A 22,547-nucleotide genomic window follows, 5' to 3' on the forward strand; every position below is an offset into this window, starting at 1 on the left:
AGTGTTCAAGAGGCATCTGGGTGAGGAACTACGAGATATGGTTTAGCAGCTTGTGGTAGCAATGGGTGGAGGGTTGGACGAGATGATCTTGGAGGTCCTTTCCAACCTTGTGATTCTATAATTCTACAGTACAACTGCAACACCTGGGGGCTGCATGCTGCCGAGCACAGCAGCACCACGCGCAGACACAACAGCAAAGCCCGCTTTGTTTTCTTTTAAAGCAGCAATTCTATATTGTCAAAGATAAGAAAAACAAACTGCAGCAAAACTTCAGTCGTGCTCCGGCAGCCCTGCTGCCTTCCACGCCATGCACCCAGCAACGGGGGCTCAGGAAAAGCTGCTCCTCCCTGCAGAGCAAAGCAAAATACAGCTGTGCTGGGGCTGGGGCGGAGGTACGGAGCTGTTGTCACGTTGGAAAGCAGCTGCAGTCCCAAACGGTCCAACCGGGTTTCCAGAGCACAGCTCAGCCTGACAGAACACGTCTGGTTGGGGCCCATCTGAGCAGCCAGTGCTGCTTGGCAGCTTTGTTTAACCACTCCTCGCATGGTGACAGGATGAGGGGAAAAGGCTTTAAACTGGAAGAGGGCAGACTGAGATATCAGGAAGAAATTATTTGCCACGAGGGTGGTGAGACACTGGAAGACGTTACCCAGTGTGGTTGTGGATGCCCTCTCCCTGGAAGCACTCAAGGCCAGGCTGGATGGGGCTGTGAGCAGCCTGGTGCAGAGGGAGGTGACCAGGCTCCAGTGCTGTCCCAGCAAAGGGTCAAGCTCTCCGTGGAGGGAGAAGCATTGATCAAGCCTTATTGCAGGGCTTGCTCTGCCCCAAAGTGAATGTCTGGGAATAAAACCCATCATGTTTCTGGTTTAGGCACTTATCCTGAGCAGCTCCTGCTTTGGGCAGCAGCTTGTCTAGGCACTTGGAGCTGGACTAGATGACCTTTAACGGTCCTCTCCAACTCAAATGATCCTAAGATTCTGTGACTGTTAAAGGCCAACTTTTCCAACATTATCGCCAATACAGGAAAGGCAGGATGCTCCAGCTGCCCATAGGGTTGAATAAATGTAATAAATACCATAACCCATGCTTTTCATCCCTTCCATCCACGAAGAAGCTGCACCAGGAGGGAAGGAGACCTCCTGGTGACAAAGGACCGCACGGATGCGTGGGCACAGCCTTTGAGGTCAGCATGAACATCCCTGTTGCATCTCACTGAGCAAAGCAGCCAACCCAGTGCTTACCCACGGTGGCAGTGCAGGCTCACTCCACTATCCCAGACACATCGTTCCCCTCTCCCAGGTACCTCAGTCCTCACTGGTGACATTTGGGGTCAGCCTTGGGGGTGGAGGTGAAGCGTGGTGGCCTCAGCTTGCTCCTCAGGCCAACAACCCCCTGCGTGTCACAGGGCTGGGTGTCCTGCAGATGGTGCCACCCTAGAAGGGCTCCCTCTGTCCCCACGCACAGCTCCTCAGGGGCTGTGTTCTGCAGGTGCCTGTGGGTACAAGAGCCCAGGATGGGGCTGATGCTCACTGTCCCAAGGGATAAATCCTCTCCTCTTCCCCCTCTTCCTGCTGGGCATCCTGGGGACAAGTGGGCTTCACTGTCCCCTTCCAGTGGAGCTACAGAGGTGGCTGTCACCATCAGTGGGCTGGGAGAGGTGATGCCACCTGTGCTGGCACTGAAGTACACTGAAGAGCCCTCGGGCAGGGATGTGGAGGAGCTGCAGGGTGTGGAGGTGGCAGGTTGGCCAGCAGCCTCCTGCCCTGCTCTGTCCCTTCCAGCACTGACTTCGTGTTTGCTGCCTCCTTCATTCCTTACCACCATCATTTTCTCCTCTAATAGACCCAATCCAAGGCCCAGAGGAGCGATTTTCTTTGTGGTGAGGGAAGGCTCTGCCTCAGGTTGGGGTTTTCCCAAGGCCCACCCATCAGGGAAAAGTTCTCCCACACCAGCATCCCCGAAAGCTGCGTTGATCTTCGACATGTCTCCCGTCTTCAAGGCCAGCTTCACCAGCAGCCAATGGTGGTGATCCATCCATCCGTCCTCCAAATGCTCTTGGAGCTGGAAGAGCGATGAGCTGGTCCCAGTTTTGGGACTTATCGTGGTCCTTTCCACAGCCAAGGACTCTCCATCTCCTGAAATTCCCCAGCTCTGCCCCACGCAGGAGCTACTTCCAGCATCCTGACCATTGCCAGCAGCACAGATGGAGTTCTCCAGGACTCCCTGCCAGATGGTGGTGGATTTGGGATGGAGTAGGCTGTAATAAACCACCATGGCTGCAACACCTGCGAAGAAGAGCACGAGAGCATCAAGGGATGAATCCTGGCTGGTTTCTCCTTGCAAAGATACTGCTGGACAGCAATGCCTTGCAGCATCGTCCAGCTACATCCCCGCCTCACTTCAAGGCACCCTCTTGTGCCTTGGGATGGGATGGGATGGGATGGGATGGGAAGGGATGGGAAGGGATGGGGTAGGATGGGATGGGATGGGATGGGATGGGATGGGATGGGATGGGATGGGATGGGATGGGATGGGAAGGGATGGGGTAGGATGGGATGGGAAGGGATGGCATGGCATGACATGGCATGGGTCTTTCTGAAATCCCAAACCCCCACCCCCATGACTTTGAAGGACCTCATCAGACACTTTGCTGCTGCCCAGGAGGCCGTTCCCAACTGATATTCCGGCACCTTCTTGAAACTCAAGGTGGATTTAGATATAACCAACAAACCCTTGATGAAATAAAGCAGACATGAGGGGAATCTGCTAAAGCTGCTCTCGAAACATGCAACCCACGCTGCAGACCGCAGTGTCTCTCACCAAGGGCAGACCCCACCATGGCAGCCCCGCTCACACGCAGGCTGTGCCCCATCTCTGCCTGCAGGAACTCGGTGGCCAGCAGCAGCAGCAGCGTGTTCTCCACCAGCATTACCTACAGGGCAGAGGAGCTGTCATGACATCCTCTGAGTGCTTCAGATGTGCTTCTGATGACTCAAAGCACCCGGTTTCCAGCCCTCTACTCACCACGTAGAACACGGCCATGCGGAGCTTGGAGGAACCGGGCTGGACGTTGATGTAGCAGAAGACATACACAGCTCCCAGCAGGACGTTGAACAGCCTCCAGCAGCAGGGCTGGGCCACGATGTCGCTCTGCAGGGCCACCAGCCAGAAGGACATCAGCACCCAGTGGCTGCCTGCGGGGGGGAACGGCATCCACAAGGGTCTTGGGGTCAGTGGGAGCACCCCCACGGCTGGCAGTGGGATGGGGTGTGAGGATGATGAGCGCTGCTCTTACCTGCCACGGCGAGAACCCAGCAGGAATAGAGCCTGGTGAAAAGCACCAGGGCCAGGACCCTGCTTGCCAGCATCCCAGTCCTCCAGAGCAGCAGGCAGAGCAGGGCTGTGGCTGGCAGGCACGTGTGGCCAGGTCTCAGCAGGCAGCAGGAACGGCTGTAGGAGACTAGAGCCCAGGAGAGGGACAGCAGGGACAGCCCAGCACTGATGGCTGTATGGGGACAGGGAGAGTAGTGAGGGCTCGAAGGATTGGCTTGTAGGATCCTAGCTCTGCTCTCAGGAGCTATCTGTAGCACAGCACCCATGCAGGCTAGACAGCAGGTCCTGTCAGATGCAGGGTTTCAACCCATTCCTGCCAGACTGAGTCTCCTTTGCACATCTCCCTACCCAAATCCTGAACTCCACCTCCAGTCTTACCAGAGCTTAACACCAACCAGCAAGCACGACCCTGCTCACACCCCAGCCTCTCCCTTTGCAAAACCAAGCTGAAAATTCACCTTTTCCATTTAGCAGCCCCAAACCCTAGCTGCTCAGTATGACAGCACATTTTGGGATGAACCTAAGGAACATTGGTTGCGTTCAAACCCAACCAGGTCCCCGTGTGCCACAGAGGTGCCCTGTACACTGCAAGGCATGACACTGCCACCTGGGAAAATCCATTTGTAGCCCAGAAACTCACCAGAGATGAGGCTGGCTGGCTCACTGGACACGACAACATACACCTGCAGCAGGAGGTGAGGCAGACTCTGCAGCAGGGCTTCCAGGAGCTGCAGCACACACACGTCCATCAGCATCAGCATCTCCCCGCTCCCCACGCTCCTGTTTGCCTTCACCTCCATCCACAAAATATCCCAATACCTGCAAGAATCAGCCAGATGGGATGGGATGGGATGGGATGGGATGGGATGGGATGGGATGGGATGGGATGGGATGGGATGGGATGGGATGGGATGGGATGGGATGGGACAAGATGGCATGGGATGGAATGGCATAGAATGGGAAGGGATGGAATGGGATGAGATTGCATGGCATGGGACTGGAGAAGATGCAAGGCATGGGTTGGGATGGCATGGGATAGGATGACACGGAATGGCGTGGGATGTCCACACCATTTTGGGCAGGTTTAGGGAGGCTGGATGGACTGTAGGGTGAATCTCTCACCGCTTCCAAAGGCCAAACTGTAGGATGTGGAGGACCAGGACCTTGCAGCCCAGTGAGTGTCCATCTGCCTTCAACCAGAGGATGCTGAGGAGCTGAGCCACGTAGCCAGGTAACAGACAGGCGATGGTCCCCCAGAAACAGCTCAGCTGCCCATGGGAATGATAATGGATGATGGTGCAAAGCCCTGGAAAATAAGAGAACGATGCCACACCCCCTGAAAGATTCCACCCACAACATGCCCAGAAAGTTCTCAGCCTGTGTCCCACTCTTATCTTGAGCTGCCGAGCAGCTCCTCGGGGCTTGTCAGCAGCAGCACAGCCACCACCACCCAGGGACGTGGCTAAAGGCGGGTTCAGATAAAGTGTGCCCAGCTTCAAATTAAAAAAAAAAATAATCCAAAATGTCAGTGTGTTCTCCCTCCCTCTTTATTTTTTATTTTTTTTTAAGGAGAATATGATTAGAGTCTGCGTCGATCCCGAAATCCCTCGTTTAGGGAGTGAAGGAGGGGCAAGCAGGGGGGTCCAGGCTAGGGGTGGCGGGGGACACAGAGCTCATTCCCTTCTCCCCGCGCAATCCCCGCGCAATCCCCGCGCACGCTGCGCGCTCACTCACTCGCTCCGCGCTCCGCCGCCAGCAGCGCCAGGCAGAGCCCCGCGCAGACCCCGCGCATCCTGCGCGCATCAGGAGGAGGAGGAAGAGGAGGAGGAAGCACGGGAGCACCTCCCCAAATGCCTCCCCCCGCCCCACCGCGGGGTTGTTACGTCACGCTGCTGGCTTCACGCGGGCTTTTTGGGGCCCCGCGTGGATCACGGGGACGGTTCGTACATCCTGATGGCCCCTGATGTCCCCTCGGGACTGGGCACTAGGTGGCAGCCGGGGCACGGCGTGCGGTGCAGATGCAGATTAATTGCATCTCCCTAGGAAGAGATGGCTGCTAATTAAGCGTCCACAGATTTCTGAGTGGTTTTGGAAAAGCACGCGGGATGCTCTCGAAGCTCAGCGGGTTCACTGGGCTGTCAGGAGTTACCCCATCCCATCCCATCCCATCCCATCCCATCCCATCCCATCCCATCCCATCCCATCCCATCCCATCCCATCCCATCCCATCCCATCCCATCCCATCGCATCCCATCCCATCCCATTTCACCCCATGTCAGGACATCTCATCTCATCTCATCTCATCTCATCTCATCTCATCTCATCTCATCTCATCTCATCTCATCTCATCTCATCTCATGCCATCCCATCCCATGCCATCCCATCCCATGCCATCCCATCCCATCCCATGCCATCCCATCCCATGCCATCCCATCCCATGCCATCCCATCCCATCCCATCCCATCCCATCCCATCCCATCCCATCCCATCCCATCCCATCCCATCCCATCCCATCCCATCCCATCCCATCCCATCCCATCCCATCCCATCCCATCCCATCCCATCCCATCCAATCCCAGTGTGTTTGGTTGCTCTCACTCATTTTTCTGCTGGTCTTTTTTGTAACTTTGGCAGGTTTCTTGGCAACCCTCGGAACTAAGCCTGGACTCTGATGGTTAAAACAGCAGTCTGCCATCCAACTCAGTCCCCAGTGGATGATGCCTGTCTCTCCATGCTCTATGCTTCCCTCTTGATACTTGATCCAAACCTGTGCTCTCAGGGATGTGCTGCTATCTGGGTAGCCAAGCTACTCTGATTTTAGAAGGAGTGCCATTGGGTCTCTGTCTCCAGCACTGCTTTGTACCAACCATGGGAGGACTTTGCATCCTCCAACGTTTGCATTTAAGCAGCCACTGAATGAAATAAGTGATGCATGGCCTATAGCCTGTTTTTCCTCTTGTTCTGCTAAAAAACACTCACATCTCTAATGAAGCCAAATACAGACAACGGTGAAATCCCCTCTGCACATGGCATGGCAGGGGATGGCATGGGACAGCGTGGTATGGGATACCCGCCCCATTTTTGGCAGGCTTAGGGGGGTGGGGCTGGGGCATTTCATGCTATATATCCACACAGGAATTGTAATTAGAGGTTACAACACACATCCTTTAAACGTGTTATTTATAGGATTGCTAAATCACTGGTGATTGCATTCAACAGAGCTTTATAAAGAGAGATTCATTCCTTTTGGGCTCAGCAGCTTCAGGGTGACATGACAATGTCAGCCAAAGCCATGGGCATTCTCCTGCTGCTTCTTGTTCTCCTTGCAGTATCCCAGGCTGCTTCAGGTAGGTGTAAATATAATTGACGGTCATTTTTATGTTTGGGAAACAGGGAATGGTTCTGTAAACGAAGCACGAGTTCATGACATATGTGCTGGATTTCATAGATGAGTGCTGAGTGGGCAAACTCCAGTTGGCACTTTCAGGGCTGTTTTCAGCACTGAAAGACTGAAAACTGGCACTTTTCAGTGAGTTGACACTCCTCTTGTTGAACAGATCCCTGCTACCTGCAGGCCAAGCTGGTAGCGTGGGGACCAGCTTTCTTCACACATGGAAATCCAAAGGAAGAGTCTCACAGGTTCTTTTTCTCCATTCCAGAGTCGGACACTGTCACATGTCGGAAGATAAGGGGCAAGTGTTCATTCTTGCTGTGTCCTTTCTTCAAGAGATCCGTTGGTACCTGCTACAATGGACTGGCAAAGTGCTGCAGACCCTTCTGGTGACCTTCCATGGTCCGTGCTGAGCTGGTAGCCTTGGTAGTGTCATTAGCAGTGGCAGCAGCAGTGCAGCATTGTCCTTCCTGACATAGCCCCCAGCTGGAGCTGGAAGGCACTCTGGCAGGATGCCCTACGTCTACTCTTTGCCCAGAGATCCATACCTGGGAAATCACTGCACTCCTTGTCCTCTGGATGCTGCCCCTCCACTGTCACCAACATAGGGTTGAGCTGCGTGCTTGAAAAGGGACAGCTCATCTTCTCTCTTTTCCAAAGATATTTCTTGGTGGAAATTGAGCAGATTTCCAACTTGTGTCAGGGACAGAGTGCCATGTATCCCTTGCAGTGCTGGGGTACCCCAGCAGACTTCTCACACCTGGTATGCTTTCCTGTGACAGTCACCCACAGAGCCCCAAGGGCCACGTCATATTTAGGAAGCTCATGTCTATTAACCTGCCCATCTTCTTCATGCAGTATTTTCTGAACAGATGGGTGAATGTGAAATATCACCCTCATTTTCCTTTCTTCACTCTAGGATCTCCCTTTCTTTTAGACCCTAGATTTCCTCATATCTCCTATTAAACATCTCAGCTGACCCTAAATTTCCTCACATCTTCTATTAAACATCTCAGCTGACCCTAAATTTCCTCACATCTTCTATTAAACATCTCAGCTGAAGGCCTTTTTTCTTCCACCTATCTCATCCCATATTCTGGCCAACTCCCACCTGTTCCCTGTTGTGACCCAGCTGGACACTGAAGTCTTCTGCTCTCTTTCAGGCTCTGAAAAATATCTCAGCCTTACCGAATCATAGTGATGTGTGCTCTTTTTCTCTTTTGTAACGTGTATTCAAAGAGCCTGCTTTGCAAATTATTTGACTTGTGTAAATATCTAATAAAGCATGGGTAACAAATAACACAATGCTTTTTAAATGATTAATTGGCGAAGTGTGTTTTGATCCCTCTGGATTCTGAGGTCATACATTCTCCTCAGCCCTACCCATAATGGCTGTGGAGCTGTGGGGAGTGATGTGGGGTTGGGATGTGCTATTGGGGTTGGTATTGGGATGTGCTACTGGGATGTGGTGCTGGGTTGCAGTATTGGGGTGCACTTTTAACCCTGCCCATAGCATGGGAGTTGGGACTAGGTCATAATCTTTGAGGTCCCTTCCAACCCAAGCCATTCTGTGATATCCAACCACAGCTCTTGGGCACCTATAAAACTTGGGAAAGATTTTCTAGGTCATGCCTTATGAAGACCCACGTGAGGAGGGGGTTTGGTTAACTCTGCATTTGGAGAGTTTGGATCTATTCAGCCTGGAATAAACACGCACTTCACTTGGTGTTACTGTATAGCATGTTGACACAACCGAAGAAATAATTGTTAATAATAACCAGGTTCTCTGAGCCCAGAGGTGCTATGTGAACCTTAGTCACTCCTTCCATCTAGGGACTGGAAAGCCCTTTGTGCTCGTGAACTGGGCCTTGCACCGCCCGTAGGAGGCAGCTAAGCAAACACAAAGTTCCTGCTGTTCTGATTCAGCCACGCTCTTCCACCCAGGATTAAGGTTAACTGCTTTCGTTCAGGAAGAAGAAATAATTATAGCAAAAAAGCAGGAATTTGGTGGGATGCCAGAAAGCTGTGGTGACTCTTGTGGGGCTGGTTTTCAGGAATAGTTGTTGTAGAACGATTGCAATTAGGAAATCAAGGGCTTTAAAGGGAATGCAAAAATCTCTGCTTGTTATGAACAGATGAAGAAACTAGGGGATGAACTGGGGAAGTGTCAGCAAGGACACTGCCTCCTGGTCTCCTGCCAGGAGGAGGAGAAAGATCTTGAGTCTCTTGCTTTGATGCCCTGTTCTGTTTATCCCTTTCCAGAATAAGTGCAGGCACTCTTAAGAAAAGAGCGGGCAGGTATGGAAAGACTTTTTTTTTTATTATTGCAAAACTAAGGTGGATTTCCTTCACTGGAAAGATGGATGCTGTATGATTTGGGCTATACTGAACTGGAAATGCCTTCATCATTTGAAAACTTTAACCTGAGGCTTGGGAAGATGTACAAGGGAACCACGAGAACAACAGCAAGCATCAAAGCCAACTGCACAGCCACATGTCCCTGTTAGCACTGTCCCCACATAGGACAGGAGGTGACAGAAGCAAAGAGAACCTACAGATGAGATGTCCCATCTCATGGCCCTCACCTTCTGAGCCACCCCGGTGTGTCGCTACACACCCAAATATTTGTTAACACCTGAGTGGGAGCTTTGAGCAACAGTCCCTCCCTGATGGACCCAAAGAATGGGTCACCCCAGTGCATGAAACTCAGAGCAGTTGTGAGGGGTGGGCCAAGATATCAGAAGGGTGTAGAGATTGTAAGTTTGATGCAAAAGGCAAATTCTTGGGAAAACTCATCCTGGCACCTCCAGGGAAACTTTCTTCTGGATTTGGAGATGAGTGGTACAAAGGAGCTCATGCAGAAGCTGTTTGCTGGAGCGCTTCTCTGTGACAACAGCCACAGTACAATTAGCTTTAACTGCGCGATGAGATCATATATATTTAACATGTGAATATTCAGCCTCAAAAAAAAAAAAAAAAAAAAAAAGAAAGAAAAAAGGTGAAAATGAGCACAGAAAAGCACTAAAAAAAGCAGCCCAGAGGAGCAAGAAGCCTGCAGGCAGCCTGTAAGCTGTTGAAGGAAGGCTGTGCTAGAGACCTTGGTAAAATATTTGCTCTGACTCAAAAAGAAAACAAAGAGGTCTAAGAAAAATCCCCGCAGGGCATGAAAGGCAGCTGGGGGGGGCTCCCACAGGGAAGGTCTTGGCGGTGAGCAAAGGGCTGACAGAGAACAGTAACTCCCACAGAACATGGCAGGTCTGATTCAAATAGGAGTGAAAGAGGCCTAAAAAGGAGGGTGAAGATCCTCTTACAACATATCCCTGGGGGGAGAGTAGAAGTTGTATTTCATTTTATGGTGACCTATTTCTTACCTCTGTAAAGAATTCAAAGGAAAGCAATGAAAATAGATGGAGACCGTGCTTCCTCATTAGAAAGTTGTGGGGAAATATTGGTGGTAGGTGGATGGTTGGACAGAATGATCTTGGAGGTCGTTTCCAACCCTGGTGATCCTGTGATTGTATGATTTCCAGCTCTAAGGATTAATTTTGCCTTCTGCAGCAATGTGCTTTGGCTTTTGATGAGGGCAGAGTCATAGAATCGTGGAATGGCTTATGCTGGAAGGGACTTGAAGTCCATCCAGTTCCCACCCTCCTGCCATGGGCTGCCCTCCACCAGACCGAGCTGCCCAGGATCCCACACAACACTCAGTCATGCGCAGTTGAGTGTTACCTATGACCTGGGCAATTATTTCACTGACCAAACAAATCCCAGCAGGAGTTTCTCCTTAAATAGCCACAACTTTCTAATGAGGAAGCATGGTCTTCATCTATTTTCAGACCACCTCCAGCAGGCAGTGGGGGCAAAGCCACTCCATGGTGGAGGCTGAGGTTAACAGCATGAATCATAGAATCAATGAATCATAGAAGCATAGAATGGCCTGGGTTGAAAAGGACCTCAAATATCATTGAGTTTCAACCCCCTGCTGTTGGCAGGGTCACCAGCCACTAGAGCAGGCTGCCCAGAGCCACATCCAGCCTTGCCTTGGATGCCCCCAGGGATGGGGCATCCACAGCCTGTTTGGGCAACCTGTTCCAGTGCATCACCGCCCTGTGAGTGAATAACTTCCTCCTGACATCCAACCTGAATGTCCTGTCTTAGTTTAAAACCATTCCTCCTTGTCCTATCACTATCAACCCATGTAAACAGTCATTCCCCCTCCTGTTGATACGCTCCCTTCAAGTACAGGAAGGCCACAATGAGGTCTCCTTGGAGCCTTCTCTTCTCCGAGCTAAACAAGCCCAGTTCCCTCAACCTTTCCTCACCGGAGAGGTGCTCCAGCTCTCTGATCATTTTAGTGGTCCTCCTCTGCACCCATTCCATCTTCCTTGTGCTGGGTGCCCCAGGTCTGGGTACAGTACTGCAGATGGGGCCTCACAGAGCTGAGTAGAGGGGTACAATCCCCTCCCTCTCCCTGTTGGCCACCCCTTTTTTAATGTCCAGGACACAGTTGGCCTTTCAGGCTGCAGATGCGCACTGCTGGCTCATGTGCAGCTTCTTGTTCACCAGGACCCCCAAGTCCTCCTCTGCAGGGCTGCTCTCCAGGAGCTGTAGCACTCCTGTAGCTCACACTTCAGTGTTAAACAAGGTGCTAAATTGAGTAATAATAACTAGCACTGCTCCCGCTAACCACAAAGCCCACCTGAACGGAGCAGCTGCCGTGGCACAGAAACCTTGAGCAAGTTGCTGTGGTCTAACGTTGCACCAACAGAGGTCCCAAGGTGGTTTGCAGGCAGCTCAGCACATTTCTAGAGGCGAGGCTGCAATATTTTGAAAGCAATACCTTGGTCCCTCGTAGGAGGGAGCTAACAGAGAGGGTCTGTTGAACGGTGCCTCGACTCTCCCCAACACTGCAGACATCTTCTGATTGGCCCCAAGAAAACTGTGAAGAGCAAGCATCCCTCTGAGCCTCCAGAAACCACGTAGAGCCACGCTCTGCTCCTCCATCTTAACGCATATGTGTGGCTGATCTGCAGAACTACTCCAACCCAGAGCCTCCTCTCACGGTAATGACCCAAATCTTCTCGTTATTCAGCCTTTCTTCTGAGCTCTGTCCTTCTGAATATGGCTGGAGATTCAGCTCTTCCATGGATAGCTGCATTGCTCTGTTATAACCTTAACAGTGCAGTGATTCAGTCCATCAAGCTTTAATTTAGGCAAATACTGACCAGAAAGAAGAATTTTTGTTGGCTGCAGGAGATTTAAATTTCTCTTGGAAATCAAGAAGCACTGGAAGTGAACATAAGAGTGGCCACAAGCAATGGGTTGATGGTTGGACTAGATGATCTCTGTGGTCTCTCCAGCCATAATTCTATGAAAAACAGCAGCCTATAAGCAAGAATGGGGAGAAAATGGATTTTAAGCTATCTGGGGAGGAACTTCATCTACTTCTATTTTAGGAAAGTTTGAAATGCTCTTCATGTTGCCTTGCATGAATGTAGTAAAAACTGTCGTGTTTTGGTTTCTGAGTTAACAACTATCTCAAGGCAGATTGAATTCATTGCAATGTATTGCAACGTATCAAGCAACTTAGGATAAACACCTACTTAATTAACATGGTAATTAAAGGGAAGATTTTTCTGCACAGAAGCTTCTTCCTGTGTCATGATCCTATGTGTGGTCCAGGCAACTCCTGGGACAAAGTGCATGATTATGAAGACATTGTGTTCTATACGATTCCCAAAGATAATTTCTGTACTTCACTCCTCAGCCCACTGTGTTTGTAGGTGGACCACCCTCTTTTTTAACATCTCGGTGTTATTTCTCTGCAGTGATAGGATTTCCCAGTCTGCCTTTTGCCATGAAAATCTTTTGCTTTTTCTTTGTGCTCCTCTTTGTGGCAGTTCACGGAGCTGCAGGTAAGACATGAGTGAAAATGAAAGGCTATATAGAAGCTATATGGTACTGGTGTCTCATAGAGGCCCTCTGGCCCTTTTGGGAGGTTAAAAGAAATTTCATTTTCTCTAGCTCACCCTACAACGACTACAACAGGTGAACCCTAATAAAACGGTCTTAAGCCACACAGAAAAAAAAGAAATCAGGTCCCATGCTTTCCAAATATGCTTTGCTTCAGGACCTTGAACTTGGGTTAGTGAGGGTGAAGATCACACTGGTAGCTTCCACTCAGCCTCAAGTTGCATCAGGGGAGGTTCAGCTTGGATATTAGGAAAAACTTCTCATAAAGAGCAGTGATGCAGTGGCACAGCTGCCCAGGGAGGTGGTGGGGTCACCATTTCTGGAGGTGCTCCAGAACCATGGGGATGTGCCACTGAGGGACGTGGGCAGTGGGTATGGTGGGGGAGGGCTGGGATTGGACTTGGAGATCTTAGAGGTCTTTACCAACCTGAAGTTCTCCGTGATGCCATGAATATGATGATGAGTGTCCTCCAGGTGATTAAGGATGGGAAAAGATTGTGATGGGTTGCAGAAGAGAAGGGAGAAGTGGGAGAAGCATCATATCAGTTTGGCTCATCTTATTTTTCCTTATCTTCCACTTACAGCCTTAGACTTCTTCCTTCTAAAGGTTGCTGTAGTGACTCTGGGCACTGCTGTGGCTTGGTGATAGTGCATAGGAATTTAACAAGATGTGAAGCACCTTAGAAGCAGCTATCTCCCTTTTTCTTTTTCTAATTTTCTTTTTTCTTTTTTTTCTTTTTCTTCTTTGATGGTAAAGGCTTTTCCCGTCCTCCAAGATATCGTATCCAGTGTGGATATCGTGGGACCTTCTGCTCCCCTGGGAAATGCCCTTATGGAAATGCTTACCTGGGGAGATGCCGTTCTGGGTATTCTTGCTGTAGATGGTAAGTTTAAGACTTGACTAGAGCTAAACTGACTTCCCAAATTTTAAGTTCAGTCTGGTGGGATTTTCCCCTACAGCTTAGCTGTGAAAACCCTGTACCGTTCTTCCCTTTTTGTAGGTTATAGTGTGAGTAATTGCACAAGATCTCCAGAAATCTGGGAATGATCACTTCTTGCATCGCTGGATTCAGGGAACCATTGTACCAGTCATTCTTTTAATAAACCTATGCCATTCTTTTAATAAAAGCAGGATCTGGGGAGACTGTGTGCCAGCCATGTGTGTTTTTGTTATTCATTTCATCATAAATAGTATTAATATTTAGAAACTTGAACAAAATAAGAATTCTGAAATCAGGTTCAGATACGTTTAGTTTGCTAAAATGTTTTCCCCTTTCATGTTGCTGGTTGAATGGGTACCAGCATGTGCTCCACCCAGACCTGCCAGGAACCACTGTCTTGATCACAGCTGGAGTCAGCCATCATTTCCATAGGGAGTATGAAAGTCTTTTCTCGTTTAATTCTTTGTAAAATGTCTGTTCTGAACAAACTGAATCCAGAAATGTCAGACCTGGAAAGAGCAGTCATTATGGGAAGCAGAGAGGGCAGGTGATTTCATTTTAAGATTCGAATCCTGGTTTTACTCTTGCTTATTTTGGACTACATAAATTTCCAGTAAATATCAACATTCACATCAGCTGAAGTAACAAGTCAGGCGATTGGATTCAGGCTGACAACATGACAATCAAACAAGGTGTATGAAAGCCCAATACCTCTGCTATTTCATTCTCTCCTCTTTCAAAAGTTTTCTCCTGCCCCAACCTGAGCCCTGATGGAAAACTCCAAAGCTGCACGTTGCTCTGTGAGCTCCTCTGTCTCCACAATTGGTCTTCTACGGTCAGGAGTATCCTGAACAGAGTAAAATAGAGTAGAATCACAGGACTTTGGAATCATTCAGATTGGAAAAGACCTCTAAGATGACCCAGTCCAACCACAGCCCACCCCACCATGTCCCGTGCCCACATCCATCAGTGCCACATCCCCACAGCTCTGGAACACCTCCAGGGATGGTGACACCACCACCTCCCTGTGCAGCCTGTTCGAATAGAGCAGGGCAGAGCAGTGTAGGATTGAATAGAGTAGAGTAGAGCAGAGCAGAGTAGAGTAGAGTAGAGCAGAGTAGAGTAGAGCAGAGTAGAGCAGAGCAGAGTAGAGTAGAGCAGAGTAGAGCAGAGTAGAGTAGAGAAGAGTAGAGTAGAATAGAGTAGAGCAGAGTAGAATAGAGTAGAGTAGAGTAGAGTAGAGTAGAGTAGAGTAGAGTAGAGTAGAGTAGAGTAGAGTAGAGTAGAGTAGAGTAGAATAGAATAACCCTATGAGTTTAGCTGAGACCGAAGACCTTTGTGAAACCTCTGTCTGGATGAAAGCAGCCTTTCCTACGACACAAGGAGTTAATATGGTCAGGCTGTGCTAGCTGCTCTGAGGGCACATATTTGGTGGCAAGGGGAACATATGTGTCTTTGCAGTTCAGAGGGAACTCACCCCATCTCTCCCACTGCCTGTGTGAAGCTCAGTGCTCATGTGTGCTCAGCAAAGGTGGGAGCGCTGACTGTTGGTTTTTAAGGGAAGCAACCCAAAGGCTACATGCCAAGGGCTGACTTGAAGCCCAGAGGCCGATGTTTGTCGCAGAGCACTGGGCCTCTCTGCTAAGGGATATTTCTGCAAATGACTCAAGAGTGCCAACATCGAAACCACAGTGTGCAAAGGGCAGGAAACCAGGCCAACAGCCACCTTGCAGGGATTTCCCTGGATAGAGACCTCAGGAAGTTGTCAAGTGGAACCAAAGCAGCAATTTGCAGTTTATGTCCTAAGATGTTTTACACAATCCACAGCAGATGAGTGCTTCTTTCACAAACTGGAATGGCACAAGATGTTTTTGCGCAAAGGCTGAGGACTTTGCAGAGGAGATTCAGCCCTGGGTATTTTAGGTTCAGCTGTGAAGCCAGTCCAATATCTATAGCCAGCAGTATGCAGAATGCTGTAGCATCAGGCTTTTCTCTCTCCACCACAAACAGACACGTTTCTAGCTGGAGAACAGCTTCTAGAGACAGCTTGCATTGAAACAGAGGCTGAGATCTTCCCCCTTCCTCCCTGCTGGGATGTAAGGTTTATTTCTGGACCTACCCGGTGACTGTACATTATGTTTGAACGTGTCTTTACATCCATATTTATATGCACAAGCACATATTATACACACAATTTTGATGAGCCTGGAACTAGATTTAAAAAACATCCCATCCACGTTTTGCACACCAACAATGGCTGACACACAGCAAATTCTTGAGCCAAACAGTAATGAAAGCTTGTCATTCTTTGAGCTGAATGGAGATGTCATCCCGTGCAGCGTCTTCCCAGCAGTTCTCAAGTGAAGCATAGAGAGCACGCTTTGCTGGAGGAGAGGAACACAGAGCTCCTTTGTGCTGGGAGAGAGGGCTGTGTGCCAAGGCTAACGGATGGGGATGGAGTGTGTCCCAAGTCGTGTCCAGCAAACCACAGCGCTGCGTTTCTCTTTCGCAAGGGGGAATGACACAAGACCTGGGGCTGAAGGCCTAGGAGGAAAGACATTCCTTGTCGTCTCTGTCAGGGGAAGAAACAGGAATAGGTGCTTTGGGAACAATTGGTGGTGTTGGGGATACTGCCTGCGTGGCAGGAGGACGCCAGCTGGGAGCAAAGTGCTGCTGCCAGCACGAAAGGAGCCTGCCCTGTTTCTTCTTCTCCCCACAGCTGTGACTCTCTGGATATCTCCCAGCCATGAGGATCCTGCCTCTCCTCTTTGCTGTCCTCCTCCTGATGCTCCGGGGAGAACCAGGTAAGATATGTATACGTTGTGAGAAAGTGTTTGATTCACCATTTATTGATATTTTGTAGGGGATAATGGAGAGTTTGATGATGATAAGTCGTATGCCTTCTCCTGTTACTGTGGCACACCCTGGGTTTGAAAAGTTTGCCTTGGCTGCTGGAGAAAGGGGAGAACAGACAGCCCAGGGGCATGGGGAGAGCTTTCCTCTTGCGTTCAGCAGAGAAAGTGTTGGCTGTACAGGGGCAGAAGGCTGTGCTCAGCAGCTGTGCAGAACTGTGCTGAGATGTTCTTCTGCTCTCTGCAGGGCTGTCCCTTGCTCGAGGATCACCCCAGGACTGTGAGCGACGTGGGGGCTTCTGCTCCCATAGGTCATGCCCTCCAGGCATCGGCCGCATTGGCATCTGCTCTGAGGAAGTTTTCTGCTGTCGGAGGTAGGCTCAGGGCTGCTGCCTGTTGGGGTTGGAGGTGTTTGAAGAAAGGGAATAGCACACAGCTCAAGGGCATGGGGGCATCCCTGGGTCCCTGTTGCTGTATTATTCAAACTGGGAGATGCTGCTGGGGATGCAGCAATCTGGTGTCTTTCAGTACCTTTCACCACTACTGGTGGCAGCCCAACCACCACCTGTAGAGAGTGTGGGGACTCCTCCCAGGCTTCCACCAGCCCTGGGACCGTAGTTTAGAAACAGTCCCAAAGGGAGATGGGCATTTAGACTGAGGGTTCTGGCCTCAAAGAACTGGGATGGGTACTGCCACACCTTTCCTCCCACAGCCGATGGTATCCCTGATGGCCTCTGATGTCCCCTCACATTGATCTCCACGCAGAGCATCGAAGCCACCATGTACCTTCGCAATGCACCAGAGGCAGCGATCACCACTGGGAGCTGTGGTGACCCTGGACAGCCAGATCTCAGCCTCATGAGAACCCCTCTGTTCCCAATACAAGGTGGTAGCGTGCATTAACACTATGGAGGTGTCTATTTGTCCTAGGGGAACGGTGTGTGGGGATGCACCTCTTTTTTCCATCTCATTCCTTCTCTGGGACACAACACCACTGTGTTGGACCTGGTCACCTCCAAGGCGCCTGTAGCCCAAGAAAGGAAGAGCATGGGAAAAGCAATAGTGAGGGACCCTGTTCCTTGTGACTGTTGCACATGTGAACTTCTGTAAAGGTGTGGGATTGAATGTGGTGGATAACACCAATGGGGTCTTCCCTCTCTGCCCTAAATCAAAGGGGAGCACCATCTCCTCCCCTGCCCAAACCAGTGAAAACATAATGAATTCCAGATAGATCCACAAATGTGCACAACCCTCACATTCCCTCTCTTCAAGTTGTCCCCAAGTCTCAGCACCAGTCCCATGAGGCAGGGACCCTGACTCCAGCTTTCACCTGCAGAAAGGGCAACACCGTACCCTGTGTCAAGGGCCAGGGATGCCCCCAGTTGCTGTCAACTCTCTGAGTTCAGTCTGTGCCTGAAATTGTTCACTTGATCCTAAGCAGAATCAAGAGTTCCCTGTGAAGCTATTACACAGGGACTGTGTAATATCCACTGATATTCAGAACTGGGAAGTGTTCCAATGGAAGCTGGCAGAGCAGGGATCCTTCCAGTGTCCCAAAACGGGGAGCAGAGCAGACCAGGGTGGGGCTGAGGACATCTCTAGCCTGGAGCATTTGGCACCTACATGGCACTGACCCAAGGAAAGATCAGGATGCTGGGTGCTGGAGGTCCAGGTCCAGATCAGCAAGTCCAGGATGCAGTTCAAGTGGATATCCAGCACAAGGGACCCGGCTTAAAGCAGCTCCTTTGAGCAGGGATCAACCCTGACCACAGTCTCCATGCACCATGTGCTGGGAGCCCTCTCCTCATCATCATTAGCAAGCTGGGGCAACCCTTGGTTATGCTGAGCCAGGTAGCAAATCTGCAAGAGAGGGGATGCTCTCAGTGTCCCTACAGCCACAGAAACCAACACGGACATCGAGTACTCACTTCACAGATTGTTGCTCTGGGAAGAATCCTGCCATGGGTCTGTCCGGTACATGGCACTAGACCCTTGGTCTCTTGTGGAACCCTTCATCTCTTCAGGACACAACTCCCAGCACATCTGGGCCAGCACTCTTGGAACGTTTCCTTATCAAGTAGTTTGACTTGAAACCCACAAGAAGGCTGAAAAATATTTGTGTTTTTTGCACCAAAAACAATAGATCCCAACAGAATTAGTATATCTGTGGACCAACCCAGTTGCTGTGTGCCCACTGTCTATTAATTTGAGTAGCCATCAGAAAGATAGTCTTATACTTTTCACATCTTGGCAAGTCAAATGCAAATTGTCTCGGAAAGATGAAACAGTCCTTGTAATTTTACAAATACAAGAAAGTAAATTATGCATGATTCTACATATCACACAGAAGCTGATTACTAAATAAACGGAGAGGAGAAGGGCATATAAAGATGTTATCCTATTAAGGGACTGGCTGCTGCTGGCATCTACACCAGCCAATCTCTGCCCATCCTGAGCAGCTCATAACAAACCACTGCAGCCTGCGTGCTTTCAGAGTAGCTGGGTGTCACAAGATGTGCTGTTGCATGAGAATAATGGTGAAGATTGCAACAGCCCCATCAGGCACCTCGGCAGCTGAGAGGAATGAGGTGCAGCTCCAGCATCCCCACGCAGAAGGGCAACTTTTTGATTGGCCAAGGAGAGAGGTATCAGCAGGGTTAAGCCTATGTCCCACCCCCCAGCAATGATATAAAAGTGTTGTATTTAGGTCAAAGCTGCACTCCCTGACTTCAGGCTCATCTGTACACAAGAGATTCCAGTTGGGTGTCTTCGTGTTTGAACACCAAGGCGTTCATCGGGTAGGTACTAGCAGGGTTGCCTCCAGCACTGCCTCTCTGCTCAAGTCCCATAGTCCTAGACTCCTCTAAACAAGAGATCCCTACCCTCTTGCTCTCCCCTAGGACACTGGCAGTAAAAGTGGGCTGAGGAGTTTTCTTGTTGATGGCAGACGTGGGAACAATCTTGAGTTGGAGAATAGAGTAGAGTAGAGTAGAGTAGAGTAGAGTAGAGTAGAGTAGAGTAGAGTAGAATAGAATAGAATAGAATAGAATAGAATAGAATAGAATAGAATAGAATAGAATAGAATAGAATAGAATAGAATAGAATAGAATAGAATAGAATAGAATAGAATAGAATAGAATAGAATAGAATAGGAGTAGAGTAGAGTAGAGTAGAGTAGAGTAGAATAATAGAATATTTCATTTGGAAGGGACCTTCAAAGACCATCTAGCCCAACTGCCTGACCACTCTGGGGCTACCCAACAGTTCAAGCACATTACTGAGGACATTATCCAAATGCCTGTTGAACACTGGTGGGCATGGGACATCAATCACCCCTTTGGGAAGCCCTTTCCCATATTTGACTAACTCTTAAGTAAATAAGTTTTTCCTAATGTCCCAAGGTGAGCTGGAAGGTCTTTCTTGAAGCCTGGGTAAGCTGGAGTAATTGGGCAGTGTGATTTAAGCAACCAGCTTTGACCTGCCTGTGGTGGTAGGCAATGCTAATTAAACTTTCATACAGTGTGGCAGCTCCAGGTATAAGCATTTCCCTGACTCTCAAAGCCCAGATCCTTTCTTGTCTCTAGTTTTGGTGATGGGCTTTGCACTGAGTGCTGGCACGAGCATCTACTGATGTTCAGATATCCTCTGCTCTGTTTGAAATCCTATTTTATTTCATCCCTTGATAGTGATCAACTCTGGAGACAGCCAGCTGTGAGGTCATACAAATGTAGTACTTTCTGCAACTCCTGGAAACTGGAGAAATTGGAGCGTGTATATATATTTTCAAGAAGAAAAGTATCAGATGCATGAAGGATGGGGGATAAAATCTTTACCAGCCCCTCAACTTTCAGTGGGAGTTTTATATTTACATTTTCTAAATTTAACTGGATGTTGCTTTGATTGAAATGGCAAGTGGCCCTGAGGTCTCCAGTCAATTTGTAGGGGAATGTCTATCAAAGATCTTTTACATAGGTAATGGGAAAACTCCACCTTAGGTCAAGTTTCCTAAGAGATAGAGACCGCTTGAAATGCTCCAATATCTGCATGGTGGTGCACACCAAATAATTGTTCTTAAGAGAAAAATAGAGAGAGAAATTATCATTTCCTTCAGCTGGAGGTCAGCTATGAGTTGGCATACCACTATGCCCAGGCTTCTAAACCACCTCTGTTCTGCCATGTCCTGGTTGCTTCTGTTCACCCACTCTGCAGCCTCGTGAAGACCTGCTCCAGGCATCAGCCATGAAGATCCTGTACTTGCTCATCCCCTTCTTCCTCTTGTTCCTTCAGGATGCTGCAGGTGAGAGGGCAAGATGGGGTGAGGTGTGAGTCTGTATCACTAGGGTCTTCCCTGTTCTGGGAAGAAATCACCTTTGCTGGAACAACACAGTTGATGAAATACATTTTACTAATGCCCTTTCCAAGAGGTGCAGGAACACCCCATAAATAGAAGCCTGGCTTCTGCTGTGTGTCAGGAAGGGTTTTGCCTGCAGGCTGCAGTCCTGTGTCCAGCCGCTCCTCTGTGGGTGTCTCTAGAATTAATAAGTTTGGAAAAGACCTCTAAGATCATACAGCCTAAGCATCTACCTGCTATCAGTATTACCACTAAACCATGATTTAACAGATTTGATAGAGTTAGGGTAGTATGGTTAGGTCGTGGTTGGACTCGATGATCTTTAAGGTCTTTTCCAACCTGAGTGATTCTATGATTCTATGTCCCTAAGTAGCACATCGACCCTATCATTAAAGACCTCCAAGAATGGTGACTCCATCACTTCCTTGGGCATCCTCTTCTAATGCATTACCACTCTTTCAAAGAAATTCTTCCTAATATCCAACCTGAACCTTGCCTGGTGTAACTTAAGTCCATTCTCTCATCCTTCAGTGAGACCTGTGCAGGGTTGGGAGCGAGCCCTAGGTGTCTTTTGACTCAGTGGGATGACTGAGACACCAAGCTGTCCCATAGGTCTCAGCTGAGTCTCCTTGCCCTGAGCCATGACCTCTTTGAGGTTTGGGTTTCCATCAGAGGTCGCTTGAACTCTGGGTGTGGTAGTGACAGGTATGTGAGGAGTGCCCTACTCGCTAACTCCACTGGTCCAGGAAGAAGTGGACATACAGGTGGGGTGGACATGCAGGAGGGGAGCCAGCACTCCTCCCCTTGGGACTCCTGCTGGTCTTTCCCATCTGCTCTTGTGGATTCCCACGCCGGTGTGAGAGAATCCTTCTACGTGAGACACCTTGCTTTGAAAGTCACAAATATTAGTCACTTCCATTTGGAGTCACACACTACTCCTGCAATTTTTTTTTTTACAGTATCTTCCCTCCATATGACTCTCCATGTACCAGGAAATTCCTTCCAGTGCAGGCAAAGAGGAGGAGTCTGTCATTTTGGGGGCTGCCGCGTCATGCACAGAACTATTGGGAAATGTTCAGCATTTATTCCTTGCTGCAGAAGGTAAGATCTGGATTCCTGGCTGAGGAAAGGGATTCCTCTGTCTATTGAAATAGCTGTGTTACATCTCTCTCTTGCCAACATCTAGCAGACAACGTCTGGCATAATGTTGGATTAGATGATCTTAGAGGTCTTTTCCAACCTTAATGATTGTATGATAGATGCTCCACAAGAGGCCCAGGAAAGGAACAGCCCTTGTGGGTTTGGAAGAGCCCTGTGTGAGGCTGAAGGAAACCCACACTCAGCCAGCACCCCTCCATCCTCCTTAGAGGCTCACCCAGCTTTAGCAGAGGGCTCTCCCAACATTGGAGGTGGTGAGGGACGTTGTCATGTTCTTGATGTTACTGTGAAGACTTGGACTCAGGGCTTAGCACCACTAAAGGGAGCACAGGACTAAGCCATGAGCAGTAAGGGCTGGAGTTAACCTCTGGGCATTTGTTTCACAAGTCCCAAGGCTTGTTTGTCCTTGACGAGGAGGTGGGAGAGAGCAGGCGAGAGAGAACAGCAAGAAGTGAGTTGCAGGCAGGTGACATGCTTGTCTGCTTTCTCTGTACAGGATATAAAGTTGATGGCCTGAATTTTGTGAGGACATCACCCTCGCTTCTTGC

The 22,547-nt window shown here is 49.4% G+C and overlaps 2 protein-coding genes across 2 annotated transcripts; one reads left to right on the top strand and one right to left on the bottom strand.

Annotated features, from left to right (window-relative positions):
* Positions 1-1,235: 1,235 nt before the first annotated feature.
* On the bottom strand, positions 1,236-5,125 carry XKR5 (XK related 5). Its single transcript, XM_065731103.1, has 7 exons — positions 5,068-5,125; positions 4,456-4,639; positions 3,974-4,152; positions 3,296-3,505; positions 3,025-3,194; positions 2,821-2,932; positions 1,236-2,285 (listed from the first exon to the last, which is right to left on the bottom strand). The coding sequence occupies exons 1-7, from the start codon at positions 5,123-5,125 to the stop codon at positions 1,312-1,314; spliced, it is 1,887 nt and encodes a 628-aa protein (XP_065587175.1). The 3' UTR covers positions 1,236-1,311.
* An 11,042-nt stretch (positions 5,126-16,167) lies between these two features.
* Positions 16,168-16,868, top strand: LOC136045272 (gallinacin-5). The gene is made up of 2 exons (XM_065731104.1): positions 16,168-16,442; positions 16,738-16,868. Exons 1-2 carry the CDS (start codon positions 16,385-16,387, stop codon positions 16,866-16,868), a joined length of 189 nt encoding a protein of 62 aa, XP_065587176.1. The 5' UTR covers positions 16,168-16,384.
* The last annotated feature ends 5,679 nt before the right edge of the window (positions 16,869-22,547 follow it).

The sequence above is a fragment of the Cyrtonyx montezumae genome, unplaced genomic scaffold (genome assembly GCF_038088225.1).
Source record: "Cyrtonyx montezumae isolate F1298 unplaced genomic scaffold, pur_monq_1.0 scaffold_13, whole genome shotgun sequence".
Lineage (NCBI taxonomy): Eukaryota > Metazoa > Chordata > Aves > Galliformes > Odontophoridae > Cyrtonyx > Cyrtonyx montezumae.

Excerpts from the sequence above, each read along its gene's own strand:
- XKR5 (XM_065731103.1), bottom strand. The coding sequence starts at position 5,125 with ATGCGCGGGGTCTGCGCGGGGCTCTGCCTGGCGCTGCTGGCGGCGGAG. Across the intron at positions 3,506-3,973 it reads GCCAGCCAGCCTCATCTCTG|CCATCAGTGCTGGGCTGTCC; the intron begins GTGAGTTTCTGG and ends GTCCCCATACAG. Across the intron at positions 2,286-2,820 it reads CATGGTGGGGTCTGCCCTTG|GTGTTGCAGCCATGGTGGTT; the intron begins GTGAGAGACACT and ends TCTTCTTCGCAG.
- LOC136045272 (XM_065731104.1), top strand. The coding sequence starts at position 16,385 with ATGAGGATCCTGCCTCTCCTCTTTGCTGTCCTCCTCCTGATGCTCCGG. Across the intron at positions 16,443-16,737 it reads GATGCTCCGGGGAGAACCAG|GGCTGTCCCTTGCTCGAGGA; the intron begins GTAAGATATGTA and ends TGCTCTCTGCAG.